At 36.4% G+C, this 18755-nt stretch overlaps 2 protein-coding genes across 3 annotated transcripts in view; both read left to right on the top strand.

Annotated features, from left to right (window-relative positions):
- LOC118057137 (CLP protease regulatory subunit CLPX1, mitochondrial) overlaps nucleotides 1-2335 on the top strand; it is a 7453-nt gene extending 5118 nt beyond the window's left edge. Inside the window, exons 9-15 of one of the 2 annotated variants that reach the window (XM_073404831.1) lie at nucleotides 1-37; nucleotides 139-238; nucleotides 375-479; nucleotides 816-878; nucleotides 1034-1156; nucleotides 1760-1868; nucleotides 2015-2335. The exon at nucleotides 1-37 is cut by the window's left edge and continues 34 nt beyond it. In XM_073404831.1, coding sequence (XP_073260932.1) covers nucleotides 1-37; nucleotides 139-238; nucleotides 375-479; nucleotides 816-878; nucleotides 1034-1156; nucleotides 1760-1868; nucleotides 2015-2034 — 557 coding nt within the window. In that variant the 3' untranslated portion in view covers nucleotides 2035-2335. Of the gene's footprint in view, nucleotides 38-138; nucleotides 239-374; nucleotides 480-815; nucleotides 879-1033; nucleotides 1157-1759; nucleotides 1916-2014 lie in introns of both variants that reach the window. The other variant, XM_073404830.1, reaches the window with a different exon arrangement.
- A 1576-nt stretch (nucleotides 2336-3911) lies between these two features.
- Nucleotides 3912-7019, top strand: LOC118057138 (E3 ubiquitin-protein ligase SINAT5). The gene is made up of 3 exons (XM_035069629.2): nucleotides 3912-4414; nucleotides 5406-5792; nucleotides 6522-7019. Exons 1-3 carry the CDS (start codon nucleotides 4166-4168, stop codon nucleotides 6882-6884), a joined length of 999 nt encoding a protein of 332 aa, XP_034925520.1. The 5' UTR covers nucleotides 3912-4165; the 3' UTR covers nucleotides 6885-7019.
- Nucleotides 7020-18755: the final 11736 nt, after the last annotated feature.

Consider the following 18755-nt stretch of genomic DNA (forward strand, 5'->3'; position numbering starts at 1 on the left):
GTGCCTTTATTGATTTGGAGAAGACCATTTCTGAGAGGTTTTACATACACACACCCTGTATTTTTTATTGTTATTTTTTGTGATAAAATATATGAATCCTTTCTTGAAAAGGGAAATGTAAGTGAATATTTATGGCAGGCGCCAAGATTCTTCGATAGGGTTTGGTGCACCAGTACGCGCAAACATGAGGACAGGTGGTGTTACGAGTACTGCTGTGACATCATCTTTATTGGAGACTGTAAGTGAAAACTGGTCTTCAATTAGCAACAGCTTTCATGGTTCCCCTTTTGTTTTTTATGCAACTACCAGTGTTTGTCTTTGCTACTAACAGCTTTTAGATAATCACATGTTATATGAACTGAAATCTTTACCAGGCTGAAAGCAGTGATCTTGTTTCGTATGGTTTGATACCTGAATTTGTTGGAAGATTTCCCATCCTTGTCAGTTTAGCAGCTCTCACTGAGGATCAACTTGTCCAGGTATATATAGTTGAAATGTTGTGTCTGATAAAATTCAATATATGTTTTCTTCTCTTTGATGATTCTACGTTTCTGATTGAATCATGAATTTCTTCTCTTTAATGATTCTATGTTTCTGATTGAATCATGGAGTGATTTGAAATTGTTTGATGTCGTGGATTACAATCCTAGACTTCAACCCTTTTCCAGTGTTTGCATTTAAACCAGCTTGGTGGAAATGAAGTAATTGATGTACTTGGTCTAAATATGCTTGTAAAAAGTTTTCTCATTGTTTATAACCACCTTGTTGTTTATTTGGTTTCTCTGTCACTCCTCACTGGAAATAATGTCCTGTAGGTTCTGACAGAACCAAAGAATGCCCTTGGGAAGCAATATAAGAAGTTGTTCCAAATGAATGATGTAAGTGTTCTTCCCAAGACACCCTCTCTTTTAGATGCTTTCTTGGTGAAACCTTGTAGTTTTAATGAATATGCTGGTTATTCTCTTTCAATTTGCTAGGCCAGTAAGCATCTTTATTTAGTTTTAAAGCCATCGAATTCATTTTCCCCCCTCAGGTCAAGCTACATGTCACGGAAAATGCTTTGAGATCAATTGCTAGAAAAGCAATAACCAAAAATACTGGGGCTCGGGCCTTGCGGTCCATATTAGAGAACATCTTGATGGATTCCATGTATGAGGTATAGCATTTCTTGCCCCAGTGCATTTTTTTCTTTAAATTCCCAATTCTAGTCCCAAGTTTATATTATGAGAAGAAGCCTCTCTTGGTATATTTGAAAGATGGACTTATAATCATATTTAAGTCTCTTCCAGTTCCGAGCTTCTTCCTTTTGGATTGACCTGCTGTAAACCGAATTTATTGGATTCGTCCATGTGCCAATGGCTCATAAGGCACTTACCTCCAATCCAGAGGTGGTCCAGGTTAATATGCCATTATTTTTGCATTGACGAGAAGGGAGTCCATCCACGGGGTGGGGTAAGTATAACTTTCTCAAGGGCCAATGGAAAAAGAAAGAGCCAGACAGAATAAAACCCTCATAGATGATTGGCAATGACACTATTTTACCACGAGGTGTCCTGGTTTTTGCATTTAGGTTAGGCATCCCCAGGCTTAATCTTACTAAGTGTCCTGTGAGAACCTGAAACAAAGCTCTGAACACTTTTGGTTCAACTTGATTGTGCTGTTTATTAACTGTGGATGCCTCTGCTATCTGATAATTCAGAAAATGGTAGCTAAATTGACATTTTCAGATAATTCAATTTCTGCCTCTTAAATTGTGCAGATTCCTGATGTTAGAACGGGGGATGATATTATAGATGCCGTTGTAGTTGATGAAGTGGCTATTGGATCTGAGGAACGCAGCATTGGAGCCAAAATCCTCTATGGAAGTGGTGCGTTGGATCACTATCTTTCCAAAGAAAAATTAAAGTGTTCCAAGGTGCATATTAATCTCTTTGCATGCATCCCTAGAAAGTAATCCTTCTTCATGATCCTTGTCCATAATGTTTTTGGCTAATTGGTTGATCTCTTAACATAGAAAACCATGGAGGGTTCTGATGGAGAACCAGAGGTGGAATCAGAGCTTCCTTCGATAGTTGCCAGCATGTAATTTACTGGCGAATGGTATTTGTAGCCTCTTCCCACCACATCCCTGTACATAATAAGCTCACATTAATTTAATAAATTTAAATTCTGTATACGTGTTATAATTCCTCAAAAACTGTGCAGTTGCCCAACCACTGTGTTCAGAATTTTAATATTTTTGTACTCTATATACAAATCAGCCAAAGATGATCAAGTTCTCCCATCCCATTTCTCAGCGTGATTTTCTGGGAGAATTAAATTATTGCTTTGATACTTTCAGTTGTTTTTATATTGCTCTCTTAAGACCACCATTATTTGCCGCGTAGAACTTGCCATAGGATTGTGGTTAAAGTTCTCAACAAATCTTCTGTGGCAGGTCCTACAACTGTGGGGTGGCCCTCATCACCTCCGACTCCATAAAACAGGAGTCATGTTCAAGCAGTATAGATTTATTGATGTTTTTACCTGCACAATTCAATTCGCACTTATGCTCTGTGACCTTTGATAGGGCAGAGCTGCACTTTTGACAGCTTTTTAGCAACTTATGATGCTTGAACTATGTGACATTTTCTGAGCTTGTCTTTCTTTTATCCTAATATTAAATCAAGCATTATTGAGTCAAAACCTTCAAGGAAAATGGAAGGTGGAGGAAAGTAGGTCAACTTATTGCTGAGTTCAACAACATGCAAGAAAAAAAGCAAAACATCCTGACATCACACTTGAGGGTCTAGTCCATTGGTCTTGTCCCAGCCTGTCACTCCCGCGGTGCCTTACCTGCCTACTGGGCTTGGCAGAGGGACATCAGTTCTGCCATTTGTAAGTGAGTTTACAGGTTCCAATGATCAGTAGTGTTTATTCAACCTTGTCAGGCTTGGCAGCTTTGCCTGAGGCGACGCTGTTTTGTTGACCTATTCAAAACTTTACTATATTTTTGTAAACAAATTATCAAAACAACACAATTTTGTTTAAATTTATTTATAAAAAAAATCTCGAAACATGATTTTGGATCGGCATGCAACTGATTTAACTCGCTAAAATTATATTCTAGGTTGTAAAAAAAAAATTTGGTTAAAAGAACAAACCAGCCATGTGGCATCATTAAATGTTAACTCATTGATGAGAGGAAAAATATTTATTTATAGATATAAAGCAGAGAGGAAAAGAATGAAAGAAGATTAAAAAATATATTTTTTATTTATGAGTTTAAATAAAAATATTTTATATTTATAGATATAAAGCAGAGAGGAAAAGAATGAAAGAAGATTAAAAAAAATATTTTTGAGGTTAAATGAAAAATATTTTTATATTTTTTTTAAACGGATATGATTTTCTCTTATTTTTTATAATTTTTTCCCTGAACTTATGATTTACAAGTTGATAATTTTAAAACAATTGATTTGTTTTTTTACAAAATACATTGAGCGTAAAATACAAAATTAAATCGAATAAAAAATTATTTTTTTTATAAAAAAAAGTACTAGTTTAATAAAAAAAAATTGAAATAACTTATTTTTTTTAAAGATTTTACCCCGTAAAACTCATGTATTAAATAAATAGATCTTACTAGTAAATTCTATAAATTCATTAGTCGAAATTTTTAATTTAAAAAAAAATCCTTGAAAAAATAGATTTTTAATTTATGTTGTTAATTTCCAAATGAAAATAGGTTTAAAATGTTGTTAAGTAACGTCCCTTTCAATTTATCAACAAAATCACCGTAATTAAAAAAGATAAACAAATATTAAGCCTCTAACAACAATTAGATCTTTAATCCAACTCTCTTTAATTTCAAATCCAACGGTCATCCTTCTTTCTCGCCTCAACAAAACCATGGAAGAGAGAGAGAGAGGGAGCGCCTGCCAGGAAAAGAATTTTTTTTTGTTTTTGAGAGAGGGGGATTCTGAGGAACCAAACAAGCCTCTGCCTCTCTCTCTCAAAACTTTCTCAAGAAAACTAAAAAGCTCGAAACTTTAGATATAAGTAAGAAAAATAGCAAATGCCTATTATTGAAAATCCAATCTTTTCAACTGGGTTGTGTCTCAATATTGAATATTTGCCATTGTAGGCTTGTAGGGTTTTTTTTTTGGGTAAAATTTGCGTTGTAATGGAGTTTGATAACATTGAATGCGTGTCATCATCAGATGGACTTGATGAGGATGAGATCCATCACCATAATTTACAACACCACCTACATCAATTTGCATCATCAAAGCCTCACAATGTAAACAACAACCACAACAACGGTAATACCATTGTTGTTGGGGGTCCTACTGCGATTGCTCCAGCAACTAGTGTTCATGAGCTGCTAGAATGTCCTGTTTGTACCAATTCTATGTACCCACCAATCCATCAGGTTTGTTCTTTGACGTGTTTAATTTGTTATGAAAATGTAAACTTTGCGGTTTGAGTTCATCTGGTCTTGTTTGCTTGCTTTCTTTTTTGATGTTTTTGTTAATTTTGATTGGTGTATGATGGATTTCGATGGATTTGCATAATTGAGTTTAAGGACATTGATGATTTCACCTGGATGGTGACGATGTGTTGTTTTAGAGTTGATGGTTATTGAATTGAATATGTTTATGGACTGTTTTAGTGAGAAAACAATTTTGGAATTTTTGGTGAGGTGATTTGGATGGATTAGTGCTGAATTTGAGTGCATGTGAGGAAGTTTGTCTAGACTAAAACTGTGTGATGGCTTTGTGAGATTTGCTAGGCGATGATCTTCTCATGGTTATTTTCGAGCATTCCTGAAGCTGGGTCATTACAATCCATGAGATCCTTGATCCATTTTTCAGAAGATAATGCTTTTGCCTGGAGTGACATCTTAATTTTCCTATGTTAGGATTGTTGCTTTCTTACGTCAATTAATTGTTCGTATCAATGGCAACATAAGCTGTCAAGTGCTATATCTGCTTTGGAATTGATGAGAATTTCGTATTTGGTTATATTGTCCGGAGATCACACGACACTTCTTTTTTTACTTCATATGTGATTCTTTCTTGTTGAGGGTTTCTTTTCTGGAATTAGACATTGATTTGTTGAAGCAGTGATGGCTCACCTGTGCTTCTTTTGCTAAAATGCAAGTTAAGGGCGTGATAGATCTATGTTGCTGTTATATAGTTTAAGTATCCAGCTTTATCTTTCCCTGCTGCATTTTCATGATGACTTGTCATCTTCTTATCTAGTTCACCCTGTTCAATTCTTGGCCTTGTTCAGTTTTCTTGCCTCTATAATGAACTTTCTCCTGTTAATCTTGGAGGGGAATGCTAATATAGCTGTGTTTGCTAAACTGTGCTCACAAACCCACATTAGGAAATGGATTTTGAATGTCACTTCCCTTGCAGTGTCACAATGGGCACACACTATGTTCCACCTGTAAAACAAGGGTACAAAATCGCTGCCCTACTTGCAGGCAGGAACTTGGAGACATTAGGTGTTTAGCCCTAGAGAAGGTGGCTGAGTCACTGGAATTTCCTTGCAAATTTTACAACTTGGGGTGCCCGGAGATATTTCCATATTACTGCAAGCTCAAGCACGAGGCAATTTGCAACTTCAGACCATATAATTGCCCCTATGCTGGATCAGAATGCTCTGTTGTTGGAGATATTCCTTTCCTGGTTGCGCATCTAAGGGATGATCACAAGGTGGACATGCATACAGGATGCACTTTCAACCATCGCTATGTGAAGTCTAATCCCCGCGAAGTGGAGAATGCCACTTGGATGTTGACGGTAATTCTAGCGTTGCTTTATATGTTCTTTAACCAGTTTTGCATGTAGAACAATTTTACAAGTCATGGTTAATATGTTATAGAATATTTCTCTAACTGGGGGTGCTGACTTGTGGAACTTGAAGCCAACTTATGTCCTCTCTGCTGAACCTTAATTCCAAACCAGTTGGAGTGAACATCATTAGCATTTCAAATAAGTAATTGAATTAACAGATGACAAACCATCCAAGGAAAGGAGTTTTATAAAAACTTTTCCAGGTATTGATGAACAGAAACTGAATTTGGATCCCTGCCATATAAGATGCAACTAGTTTTACACTGGCTGTCAACCTCCCATATTCAGATCCTTGCACAAAGGAAGATTTGTTGAAGCTAGTGAACTAAATTAGTCTGCAAGCTTTTCCTCCTGCATGTAGTTTGGTATTGAGTATTGACACTTGGATTTTACTTCCTCCCCAAAATATCAGAAGAAAAGAAAGGAAGGGAGTAACTATGGCTGTCAGTGTGATACGGGGAACTCAATTTGCTTAACTGTGTAGCCTGTATGGGGATAGGATATGGAGAGTAAGGAGAGTCATTGACTTTCATTTGATTTTTGTCTGTGCTCATGTGAGTTCAGCAACCTCGACTTGCATTTTTCTGGATTACGCCATGACCTTCATATTTGAATTCACTAAATGGATTGTGCTTGCTGAATGGATGGCTTGCTTTTTTTTTTTTTTTGTGTCAGGTCTTCCATTGTTTTGGTCAGTACTTCTGCCTTCACTTTGAAGCTTTCCAGCTTGGCATGGCCCCTGTTTATATGGCATTCCTCCGTTTCATGGGTGATGAGACTGAGGCTCGGAATTATACCTACAGCCTTGAGGTCGGGGGACATGGCAGGAAACTGACATGGGAGGGCACCCCGCAAAGTGTTCGAGATAGCCACCGGAAAGTCAGGGATAGTCATGATGGTCTCATTATTCAACGAAACATGGCACTTTTCTTCTCTGGTGGGGATAGGAAGGAGCTGAAGCTAAGAGTTACCGGGAGGATATGGAAGGAACAACAAAATCCAGAAACTGGAGTGTGTATACCCAACCTTTGTAGCTAAGGCGATGTGATTTTGAAGACATTTACACTATTTGTGTGTTTGGGACTGTTGCGTGTTGGCCCAACCTCTTCCACCCTTCTCTTACATGCTGTAATGGATTGAATTAATGAAACTCCCCTTTGTTTTTTTTTTTTTTTTTAAAAAAATAAAATTGTATAATAAACAGCCGTTCTTCCATGAAACTTTTGCTTGACAGTACAAAAAATAGGCTTTCAAGTTAGATTGGATGGGGTCAATTACAGGATCTAAAGACTATCCTAATAAGATAATTTTTTATACCACTCAAGAGTAAAAGCTGCCTCCCAGGTTTAATTATGGACATTAAGGTTTCGTTGGGAAGCAACTGGCAATACTCCCTTACCCTAAGCTCCGCGAGGGGGATTCTTAAGCAGACTTGCTGGCATGGCTATGTTCTCAGTGCCAGGGAAATTGTGTTATCTGGGTTTCACCTCCTCCAGGTTTGCGTCAGCTTCTCCAAGCAGATAGCATGGTTTTTTTCCTCTTTTATTGAACCAGCAGAAGAAAAAATCAAGCGTGTGTACTTAACTATCATCGTTCTCCTACACTATTTATGTTCAGGTTTTTTTTATTATTTGAAGACGAGATCATGAGTCTGACTAATTGCAGTAGAAGACTATTTATGGATATTATATGCAAATGGGTGAGAGATGCTCTTGTATTCTGGCTTGTCTGTTTCCTGTACTCATCCACAGTTGCGTTGGAAAAGTATACCTCCTTCCCTCTACCTCTTTCTCCCATTTTGTTGATTTCTTTTTTTATGATTTTAATGTTCTAATATCAAAAATTTATTTATCTATATTTTTAAATTAAAAACACGAGCATTTAACCAAGTATTTCCTTCTGTTTCTGAAGAAGTGCTGTTGGAATCCGGCAAAGAAGAGAGAAGAACAACGACGAGTCCATGACAGGCAGACGAAGCTGTCCTGCTAGCTAATTGGTCTTGGCCTTCACTTTCTAAATACGGGAGGAACAGATAGGAAGAAAGCAGAAATGAGCTGTTCTCTTGACAGACAGAGAAAACTGAAATCAAACCTCCTCTCAAGAACTAGCTACGGTCTTTAAATACAAACAAAATGCTATGCTTTTTGCACCAAATTCTCTGCAGAGAAAACCCTCCCATCGAAGATTTATCTCCCCCAAATTCCTTTCTTTCACATTTGATTACTCGTGAAGCTTTTTTGATGGGGTTTGTGCCAGCAAAAGGCTCCATGAGGTCGATCCAAAACTTCATGGTGATGCTGCTCATTGTTGTCATGGCTTTCATGGGAAATGCCATGGGCCAAGCCCCTCCAGCAACAAAAAACCAGACACAGTCTGTTGCCATATGTTGTATGAAGCTATTCAAATTTATTGCAATTGGATCATGTTGTGGCGTCGGTGAAGGTGAACCTTAGGTCCCTTATATTCACATCTCTCTCTCTACTGTTGTTACTTGTAATTTTAGAGAAACAATTGATAATTGTTAACAAGTGTGGTGTAAGAAGACATTGTTTTATTATTTTGGGTGTTTAAGGGATTGTTTACGTAATAGTGGTTGGTTTTTTTTTTTAAAGTGTTTTTTATTTTAAATATATTAAAATAATATATTTTTTTATTTTTTTAAAATTATTTTTGATATTGATACATTAAAATTAAAAAAAAATTATAAAATATTATTTAAAAAGCATTTTCAAACAGCACCAAAGTAAAACACCAATTAACCCTACAGTAATGTTCAAGTTCCTGGAATTTTTTTAATTATTTTGCCAATTACTTCCTACAATATTATAATTAAATTTTAATCAGATTGATCATATTTAGATGGGTGCAAACATAGAAAGAAAATAAAACAAGTATGCATGGCATGTGGAGAAATGATATATATTTTTTAAAATGACATTGTTTTAAATTGAAACTAGTGTTTTTTAAACTCAGCTCGATAATCAATCTAGTCCGAGGCTCGGATCCTGGATTTTAACCGGATCACTTGGATCAATTTTGATTTTTTTATAAATCAAAATGACACCATTTTAGTAAAATAAAAATTAATAAGTTGCAACCAAGTTTTTTGCCGAGTCCTATCGGGTCAACCATCAGGTTAGCCGGGTTTTGAACTTTCTTTATTTTTTTACAAACTTGGCATGGTTCAGTCTCAGATCGACCTGTCGGACCGGTTTTAAAAACTATGATAGAAACAACAACTTATTAATAAGCATAGGTCAAATTTCACGAGTGTGTAACCCTTTTAAATTATCAATTTTGCCACGATAATCCTTAATGAGAAGAAAAAAGGTAAATTTTGAGGAATAACTCAAAAATAGAATATGAGAATTCTTCTAAATCTTGGAGAAAGAAAGGACCCGCAAAAGGTGACATTTTTATAGGAAGAGGTCGCATCACCCCTTTGCCACCATGTTCAGTGACAACCTCGCTAAGCAAGGTCTTCATTATCCCAAAAAGGAGGCATTTGCATGCATAATTAAGCACTGCATGCTTCCATCTTCATGCAGGTGTCATCACCCATTTGCCAACTTGTTCATAAACCAGTTAAACAAAGCCTCTACTGCAGATTTTACGTAGCTTTAGAGGCATATTTATGCAATTAATGACGAAGAAAAAACCCCAATCAGCCAAAAATCTGGCATATATCTAGAAATTGACACAAATGGTACGGGCAAGTAATACAGATGCTAACATGATCTTGCCGAAGCAAACATAATTTAGTAATTTGTTTGAATTTCTCCCCAGATGATGGTTTCGATGCGTATGCATGTTCTTGGCTTAACTAGCTTGATGGAATTAACTAATATATATATATATATATATATATATATATATATATATATATATATATATATATATATGGTGATTATTTTTTTTATATAACAAATTAATTACAAGTAGGGAATGAGCAGTAGGCACCGGCTGCTTTCGTTGCTGTAAACAACGACCGAAGTTATTGTTTACAGGCTGCACGCGCTGTATAGAGATAACTCACGATATTATCTAATAATTATATTCTTTGACAAATTAATCTACATATGATGAAGATGCTTAGGGTTGCCTTTTTCTATTGTTGTTGTCGTCGTCTTTAAATCAATTATTATTATTATTATTGTCTTTTGATTTGTTCTTAGAAGTCGTTCTTTGGAAATTTAAATAATGTAATAAACATATTGTCGTATGTACAGTCCATTTATTAGTTTTGTTTGATTTTAAAATTCTTGTCCTCGTCATTTAATTAAGAGGGTTTGAATTTTGATCTCTCTCTTAATTTCCTAACTTCACGTCTTGGGACTATCATTTGCGTGTGTGTCTATATATATTGACGAGATAACATGTCTAAGTTGTCGCCGCGGGCTTATAAAATAAATACACTTGATAGTATTATAATTATGAACCAGCACTAGATAAGTAATAAAAACTAAAGGTATAATTAAACAAATATTTCATGACAGAGAAAAAAAATTGTGTTGGTGATAAAAAACTTAGAGACTGAACAAAATAATTTGTAGCAATTTACAATGTTTTATAAGGAAAAAATACAATGTTTTCGCCATATGATTTAGTTTTTTGTTAATAAAAAAGCAAAAAAATATAAAAACTAAATTCTTTATCAATTTAATATTAAAAAAAACCAACAAAGATAATTTTGAAAGAAAAAAAACTCATGAAAAAAAACATTGCAGCAATTGACTGGCAAAGAAAACTGAAATCAAACCTCCTCTCAAGAACTAGCTACGGTCTTTAAATACAAACAAAATGCTATGCTTTTTGCACCAAATTCTCTGCAGAGAAAACCCTCCCATCGAAGATTTATCTCCCCCGAATTCCTTTCTTTCACATTTGATAACTCGTGAAGCTTTTTTGATGGGTTTTGTGCCAGCAAAAGGCTCCATGAGGTCGATTCAAAACTTCATGGTGATGCTGCTCATTGTTGTCATGGCTTTCATAGGAAATGCCATGGGCCAAGCCCCTCCAGCAACGAAAAACCAGACACAGTCTGTTGCCATATGTTGTATGAAGCTATTAAAATTTATTGCAATTGGATCATGTTGTGGCGTCGGTGAAGGTGAACCTTAGGTTCCTTATATTCACATCTCTCTCTCTCTCTCTCTCTCTCTCTCTCTCTCTCTCTCTCTCTCTCTCTCTCTCTCTCTCTCTCTCTAGTGTTGTTACTTATAATTTTAGAGAAACAATTGATAATTGTTAAGAAGTGTGGTGTAAGAAGATATTGTTTCATTATTTTGGGTGTTTAAGGGAATGTTTATATAATAGTGGTTGGTTTTTTTTTTTTAAAATGTGCTTTTTATTTAAAAATATATTAAAATAATATTTTTTTTTTATTTTTTAAAAATTATTTTTAATATTAATAAATTAAAATCAAAACAATTTAAAAATTAAAAAAAATTAAATTTTTATGAAACGGTATTTAAAAAGCATTTTCAAACAGCACCAAAGTAAAACACCAATTAACCCTACATTAATGTTCAAGTTCCTGGATTTTTTTAATTATTTGGCCAATTACTTCCTACAATATTATATCTTTTCTAATTGAATTTTAAACAGAATGATCATATTTAGATTGGTGCAAACATAGAAAGAAAATAAAACATTAGTATGTGGAGAAATGACTTTTTTTTAAAAATGACATTGTTTCAAAAATTGAAACCAGTGTTTTTAAACTCAGCCCGATAATCAACCTTGTTCAAGACCTGGATCTTGAGTTTTGACCGGGTTACTTGAGTTAATTCTGATTTTTTTATAAATCAAAATGACATTATTTTAGTGGGGGGAAAAGTCAACAAGTTATAATCAGGTTTTTTACCTAGTCCTGTCGGGTCAACTCGCCGGGTTTTGAACTTTCCTTATATTTTTATAAACCAAACACAATTCTAGCCCCGAGTCGGCTGGATCTTGAGTCAACCTGCAAGCGGGGTCGGGTTTAAAAACTATGATTAAAACAACAATTTATTGATAAACATAGGTCAAATTTCACGAGTGTGGAACCCTTCTAGACCACCAATTTTGCCATGGCTATCCTCAACAAGGAAAAAAGGTAAATTTTGAGGAGGAACTCAAAAATAGATTATAAAAATTCTACTGAATCTTGGAGAAAGAAAGGACTCCAAAAAAAACGACTTATCTATAGGAAGAGGTCGCATAACCCATTTGCCACCATGTTCATTGACCACCATGCTAAACAAGGTCTCCATTCTTCCAATAAGGAGCCATTTGCATGCATAATTAAGCACTGCATGCTTCCATCTTCATGCAGGTGTCATCACCCATTTGCCAACTTGTTCATAAACCAGTTAAACAAAGCCTTTACTGCAGATTTTACGTAGCTTTAGAGGCATCTTTATGCAATTAATGACGAAGAAAAAACCCCAATCAGCCAAAAATCTGGCATATATCTAGAAATTGACACAAATGGTACGGGCAAGTGATACAGATATTTTTTGTTTTGGATTCGAGGAATCTCATTTTCCGAAAAGCATATTTTGTGGGTCCAGGTAAATGAGTAAAACCCCGGTTGTCTCAAGCTCTTACAAGAGGTGCACGTCCTGACTCAAACTCAAGACCTGCTGTGCAGATCTCAAACCCTTTACTACCACTCTACACCCATTTGGGACATAATCTTGCCGAAGCAAACATAATTTAGTAATTTGTTTGAATTTCTCCCCAGATGATGGTAGCCAACGCTCAAGAGGACAGCTAACAAAACCTGCAAAAAAACAGCTCGATGCGTATGCATGTTCTTGGCTTAACTAGCTCGATTGAATTAACTAATATATATATATATATATATGGTGATTATTGTTTTTATATAAAAAATTAATTACAAGTAGGGAATGAGCAGGAGGCACCGGCTGCTGTCGTTGCTGTAAACAACGACCGAAGTTAATTGTTTACAGGCTGCACGCCCCGTATGGAGATAACTCACGATATTATCGATCTAATTATATTCTTTGACAAATTAATATCCATATGATGAAGATGCTTAGGGTTGCCCTTTTCTATTGTTGTCGTCGTCGTCATTAAATCAATTATTATTATTATTGTTGTCTTTTGATTTGTTCTTAGAAGTCGGTCTTTGGAAATTTAAATAATGTAATAAACAATTTTCGTATGTACAGTCCATTTATTAGTTTTGTTTGATTTTAAAATTCTTGTCCTAGTCATTTAATTAAGAGGGTTTGAAATTTGATCTCTCTCTTAATTTCCTAACTTCACGTCTTGAGACTATCATTTGCGTGTGTGTGTCTGTATATATTGATGGGAGGACTGTTAACATTCGTAGCTGATGACTCAGCATTTCTGTTTTCTATTTTCTGTTAGTTTGTTAGCCAACAGTTTCCTAGTCTGTTATTCGGTTATTCTGTTATAACCATCACTTGCTGCATGGCTATATATAGTCATGAGAATAATAATAAACGTAAGACTTTTGGCTTCTGAAAACTGTAGTTCACATTTGGTATCAGAGCCTTTACTGCCTTCTCTCTTTAAACATCTTATAGCAGCAGCTAAGATGACAAGCGATGACAGTTTTGTTCAACCAGCAATTCCTCGCTTCATAGGACACTACGATCACTGGAGCATGCTGATGGAAAACTTCCTCCGATCCAAGGAATACTGGCAGGTAGTCGAGACCGGGGTTTCTGCTGCAGCAGATGATACCAACCTCTCAGAAGAACAACAAAAAATGATAGCAGATCAAAGATTGAAAGATTTGCGAGCAAAGAATTATCTTTTTCAAGCTATCGATCGTTCAATTCTTGAGACTATCCTGGATAAAAGAACTTCAAAGGGAATCTGGGATTCTATGAAGAAAAAGTTCCAAGGAAATGCAAGAGTAAAACGTGCACAGCTACAGGCTCTGCGCAAGGATTTTGAAATCCTTCACATGAAGGACGGTGAGACCGTCTCTGATTACTTTTCCCACACCCTCACTATCACTAACAAACTGAGGTTTCTTGGTGAAACATTGAATGATGTTACTGTCATTGAAAAGATCCTGCGATCCATGACTTCAAAATTTGATTACGTAGTCTGCTCCATTGAGGAATCCAAAGATTTGGACACCATGTCCATTGATGAATTGCAAAGCAGTCTGTTGGTTCATGAGCAGCGCATGCACGGTCATGTTGTGGAAGAGCAAGCACTGAAGATTACTCATAACAGTAACATCAGCACATTTGCTCGTAGCAGCAACACCTTTCGTGGAAGGGGACGTGGTCGTGGGAGGCAAGGCTTTGACAAATCCCTTGTTGAATGTTTCTACTGCCATGATCTTGGCCATTTCAAGCATGAATGCCCAAAGAAGAGCAAAGAACGAGATTCACAAGCTTATTATGTTGAAACCAATGAACCATTATTATTAATGGCTTATGTTGACAATACAGAGAAAATGGAGTATAAGGATTTCTGCTCAGAATCTGAATTCCTTGAAGTGGATGAATGCAGAGAACCTGAGTCTATTGGAATAGATGAATGCACAATGGAGTTACTTCTAATGGCGCACATTGAGAAGGCACCTGATGAGACAGCATGGTTCCTGGATTCAGGATGCAGCAATCACATGTCTGGACACAAGGACTTCTTTGCAGAATTGGATGAGAGTTTTCGCAAAACAGTTAAGCTAGGGGACAACTCCAGCATTGATGTAATGGGAAAGGGCCGTATCCATCTGCAAGTGAACAACATTCCACAAGTGATCTCAGAGGTATTCTATATTCCTGACTTGAAAAACAACCTGCTGAGCATTGGCCAATTGCAGGAAAAAGGCTTGGCCATTCTGTTTCGATACAATAAGTGCAAAGTGTATCACCCTGAGAGAGGACTCATCATCGAAACAGCCATGACTATTAACAGAATGTTTGTTCTTCTAGCAAAGATCCAACTTCATGATCAGAACTGCTTTCTGACTCCAGAACAGAACTTGGATTATCTTTGGCACTATCGGTATGGTCATTTGAGTTTTAGTGGCCTGCAAACTCTACAACAAAAGCAGATGGTTCATGGATTGCCACAGCTGAGATGTTCTACACTAACATGTGAGGACTGTGTACTGGGCAAACAACACAGAAACTCATTTCCACGAGAAAGCATGTGGCGAGCATCTCAGCCTCTTCAACTACTCCATGCAGATATATGTGGACCAATTTCTCCTATCTCCAACAGTCACCAACGATATCTTCTAACCTTTATTGATGACTGTAGCAGGAAACTTTGGGTGTTCTTCTTGACAGAGAAGTCAGCTGCCTTCAAACACTTCCAGCTGTTCAAGATAAAGATTGAAAAGGAAGTTGGCATCAGCATCAGGGGATTACGTACTGACAGGGGTGGGGAATTCACATCAAACGAATTCTCTGAGTTCTGCACAACCAATGGCATCCATCGCCAACTCACTGCAGCCTTCACTCCTCAGCAAAATGGCGTGGCAGAGAGGAAGAATCGCACAATTATGAACATGGTTCGCAGCTTGCTCACTAGTAGGCAGGTTCCCAAAACATTTTGGCCGGAGGCTGTAAACTGGGCAGTGCATGTTCTTAACCGAAGCCCCACATTTGCAGTGCGTAACAAGACACCAGAGGAGGCATGGAGTGGCACAAAACCATCTGTTGCACATTTTCGAGTATTTGGGTGTGTCTCTTATGCTCATATACCAGACAACAAACGAACAAAGTTGGATAGTAAAAGCTTAAAATGTGTTCTGCTGGGAGTGAGCAAGGAATCCAAGGCTTACCGCCTGTATGACCCTCTTTCTCACAAGATAATTATCAGTCGTGATGTTATCTTTAAAGAGGAGGATAGCTGGCCCTGGAGTGAAGATCATGCAGCAGCAATTCAGGCATCTCTTGAATGGGGGGACGAAGATATAAACACTGACAGTGGCCAGAATGAAGCTGTAAACAACAATGATATCCCTGCTAAGAATTGTCATGCCAAGGATAATGCAAGTGGATTTGCTAATGGTGATTATCATGTTGGCAGTACAAGTGGATCCACTAATATTGATCATCATGGTGACGGTCCAGAAGGAGATTTAGAGCAGCATCAAACAATCAATGCACATACAAATGCTGAGATTGACAATGTTCCCAGTCCTGCTATGAGACGTTCACGACAGCCACCATCATGGTTACAGAACTATGACAGTGGGGAAGGTTTGTCTGATGAAGATCATCAAGGTGATTTTGCTCTATTTGTTGATGCAGATCCTTTATCTTATGAAGATGCAGCTCGTAGCAATAAATGGAGATGTGCCAATGGAGACTGAAATTGCTGCTATCAAGAAAAACAACACATGGGATCTCACCGATCTTCCTCATGGCGCAACAATTGTTGGAGTAAAATGGATATATAAAACTAAGCTAAATGAACATGGAGAAGTCGATAAATATAAAGCTCGTCTCGTTGCCAAAGGATACACGCAACGACATGGCATCGATTACACAGAGGTATTTGCTCCTGTGGCTCGTATGGACACGATACGACTAATACTTGCTCTAGCTGCTCAAAGGGGTGGTCCTTGTTCCAGTTAGATGTCAAGTCTGCTTTCCTTCATGGTGAGTTGAATGAGGAGGTGTATGTTGAACAACCCCCTGGTTATGTAGTTAAAGGAGAAGAGAACAAAGTGTATCGCCTACGAAGAGCATTGTATGGGCTGAAACAAGCTCCAAGAGCATGGTACAGCCGCATTGAAGCCTATTTTCTGAAGGAAGGATTTGAGAAGTGTCCCTATGAACACACTTTGTTCATCAAGAAAGCATCAAACGGTACCTCCTTACTGCTTGTATGTCTGTATGTAGATGACCTCATCTTTACCGGAAATGATGAAACATTGTTCATCTCTTTCAAATGTTCCATGATGAAGGAATTTGATATGACGGATCTGGGCAGAATGCGGTATTTTCTTGGTTTAGAAATATTGCAACGAGCTGATGGTATTTTCATTTGTCAAAGGAAATATGCTCAGGAGGTGTTGGAACGATTTAATATGGCTGGGTGCAATGCTGTATCTAATCCTATAGTTCCAGGATTCAAGCTAGCTACAGATTCTGGGGGCATGACAATCAACAGCACTCAGTACATGCAAATGATAGGTAGTTTGATGTATTTAACATCCACTAGACCTGACATTATGTTTGTTGTAAATCTGCTCAGTCGATATCTAGCACATCCTACAGAAATCCATCTTCAAGCAGTCAAGAGAGTACTTCGTTATATCAAGGGGACTCTCGCATATGGCATCCTTTATAAATCAAGTGGCAATGCAGAACTACTTGCCTACACCGACAGTGATTACGCAGGAGATTTGGAGGACAGAAAAAGCACATCAGGTTTTCTATTTGTACTAAGTTCTGGAGTTGTATCTTGGTCATCAAAGAAACAACCTGTTGTCACACTCTCCACCACTGAAGCCGAGTTCATTGCTGCTGCCTCTTGTGCTTGTCAGGCTGTGTGGTTGAGAAGAATGTTGGAAAAACTCAATCATACCTCAGCTGGAACTACGATAGTATACTGTGATAATAGTTCTACTATTAAACTCTCCAAAAATCCAGTCATGCATGGTAGAAGCAAGCATATTGATGTTCGCTTCCACTTTCTTCGTGACTTAACTCGTGATAAAGTGATAACTCTGCTGCACTGTCGCTCTCAAGACCAATTAGCTGATATCATGACCAAACCACTGCCACGAATTGTTTTTGAGAGGCTGCGCATGTTGATGGGGGTCTGTGAAGATCCAGAAGTAAACTGAAATTGATATCTTCAGTTTAAGGGAAGGAATGTTAACATTCGTAGCTGATGACTCAGCATTTCTGTTTTCTATTTTCTGTTAGTTTGTTAGCCAACAGTTTCCTAGTCTGTTATTCGGTTATTCTGTTATAACCATCACTTGCTGCATGGCTATATATAGTCATGAGAATAATAATAAACGTAAGACTTTTGGCTTCTGAAAACTGTAGTTCACATGTCATTAAATTGCCAAAAGATACTAATTTTGTTTACTTATAAATTGATTCAAAAATACTTTTTATCATTTAAAAAACTAGAGTTTTTAAATTTAGTTAAAAAGATCGACGACTTAAAATAAGGCTCAAGGAATTGATTAAAAGAGTTGATTTAAATCAACTCTAATTAAAACATCGACGACTTGAAACAAGGTTTGAGAAATTAATTAAATAATTTGATTTACATTAGCTCAAATTGACTTTAATTCTTTTTAATTAAAACAATATTGTTATATATATATATATATATATATATATATATGCATGCATAATTAATCATGCTTATGAACTTAGTTATCATTGATATTGTTAAAGAATAAGCTGAGGCTTAATTTTATTAGTTGAAGATAAGATCTTGAGTGGAATCCATATCCTTTGTTTGCCTAGTTTCTACTAAAGTATTCCAAGTTCATTTATAATATGCTTTGGTCATGGTCAGCTGTCTCAAAATTAATGTCGTTTGTATGTAGCATAAATACCTTAGTAATTTAGTACAAAGGTCAACGATTGATTTTGGATCGTGTATTCCTCTACCAAAATTAAGAAATCCCTCTCCTATTTTCAATTATTATAGTTGAAAAATATTGCTGAGGATATCATACAAAATTTGGATTCTTAGTAGTTCTAGGATATGCATAAAGCATTACAATTAGTAAAAATATTAAAGACATAGATCAATCAGTCAAAAATTAAAACAATTTAAAAAAAGAAATAACAAAATCATAAACATCTAGTTATACATGGTTTTACACCTAGTCAATTCGTGAAATAACGTCTAGTTACTGTTTTAAAGAGATAGTTGGAATAAAAAAATATGTTTTATATATTTTTATTTTAAAATAATAAAAATTTA

Source organism: Populus alba, chromosome 15 (genome assembly GCF_005239225.2).
Source record: "Populus alba chromosome 15, ASM523922v2, whole genome shotgun sequence".
Taxonomy (NCBI): domain Eukaryota; kingdom Viridiplantae; phylum Streptophyta; class Magnoliopsida; order Malpighiales; family Salicaceae; genus Populus; species Populus alba.

Excerpts from the sequence above, each read along its gene's own strand:
- LOC118057138 (XM_035069629.2), top strand. The coding sequence starts at position 4,166 with ATGGAGTTTGATAACATTGAATGCGTGTCATCATCAGATGGACTTGAT. Across the intron at positions 4,415-5,405 it reads TGTACCCACCAATCCATCAG|TGTCACAATGGGCACACACT; the intron begins GTTTGTTCTTTG and ends CTTCCCTTGCAG. Across the intron at positions 5,793-6,521 it reads ATGCCACTTGGATGTTGACG|GTCTTCCATTGTTTTGGTCA; the intron begins GTAATTCTAGCG and ends TTTTTGTGTCAG.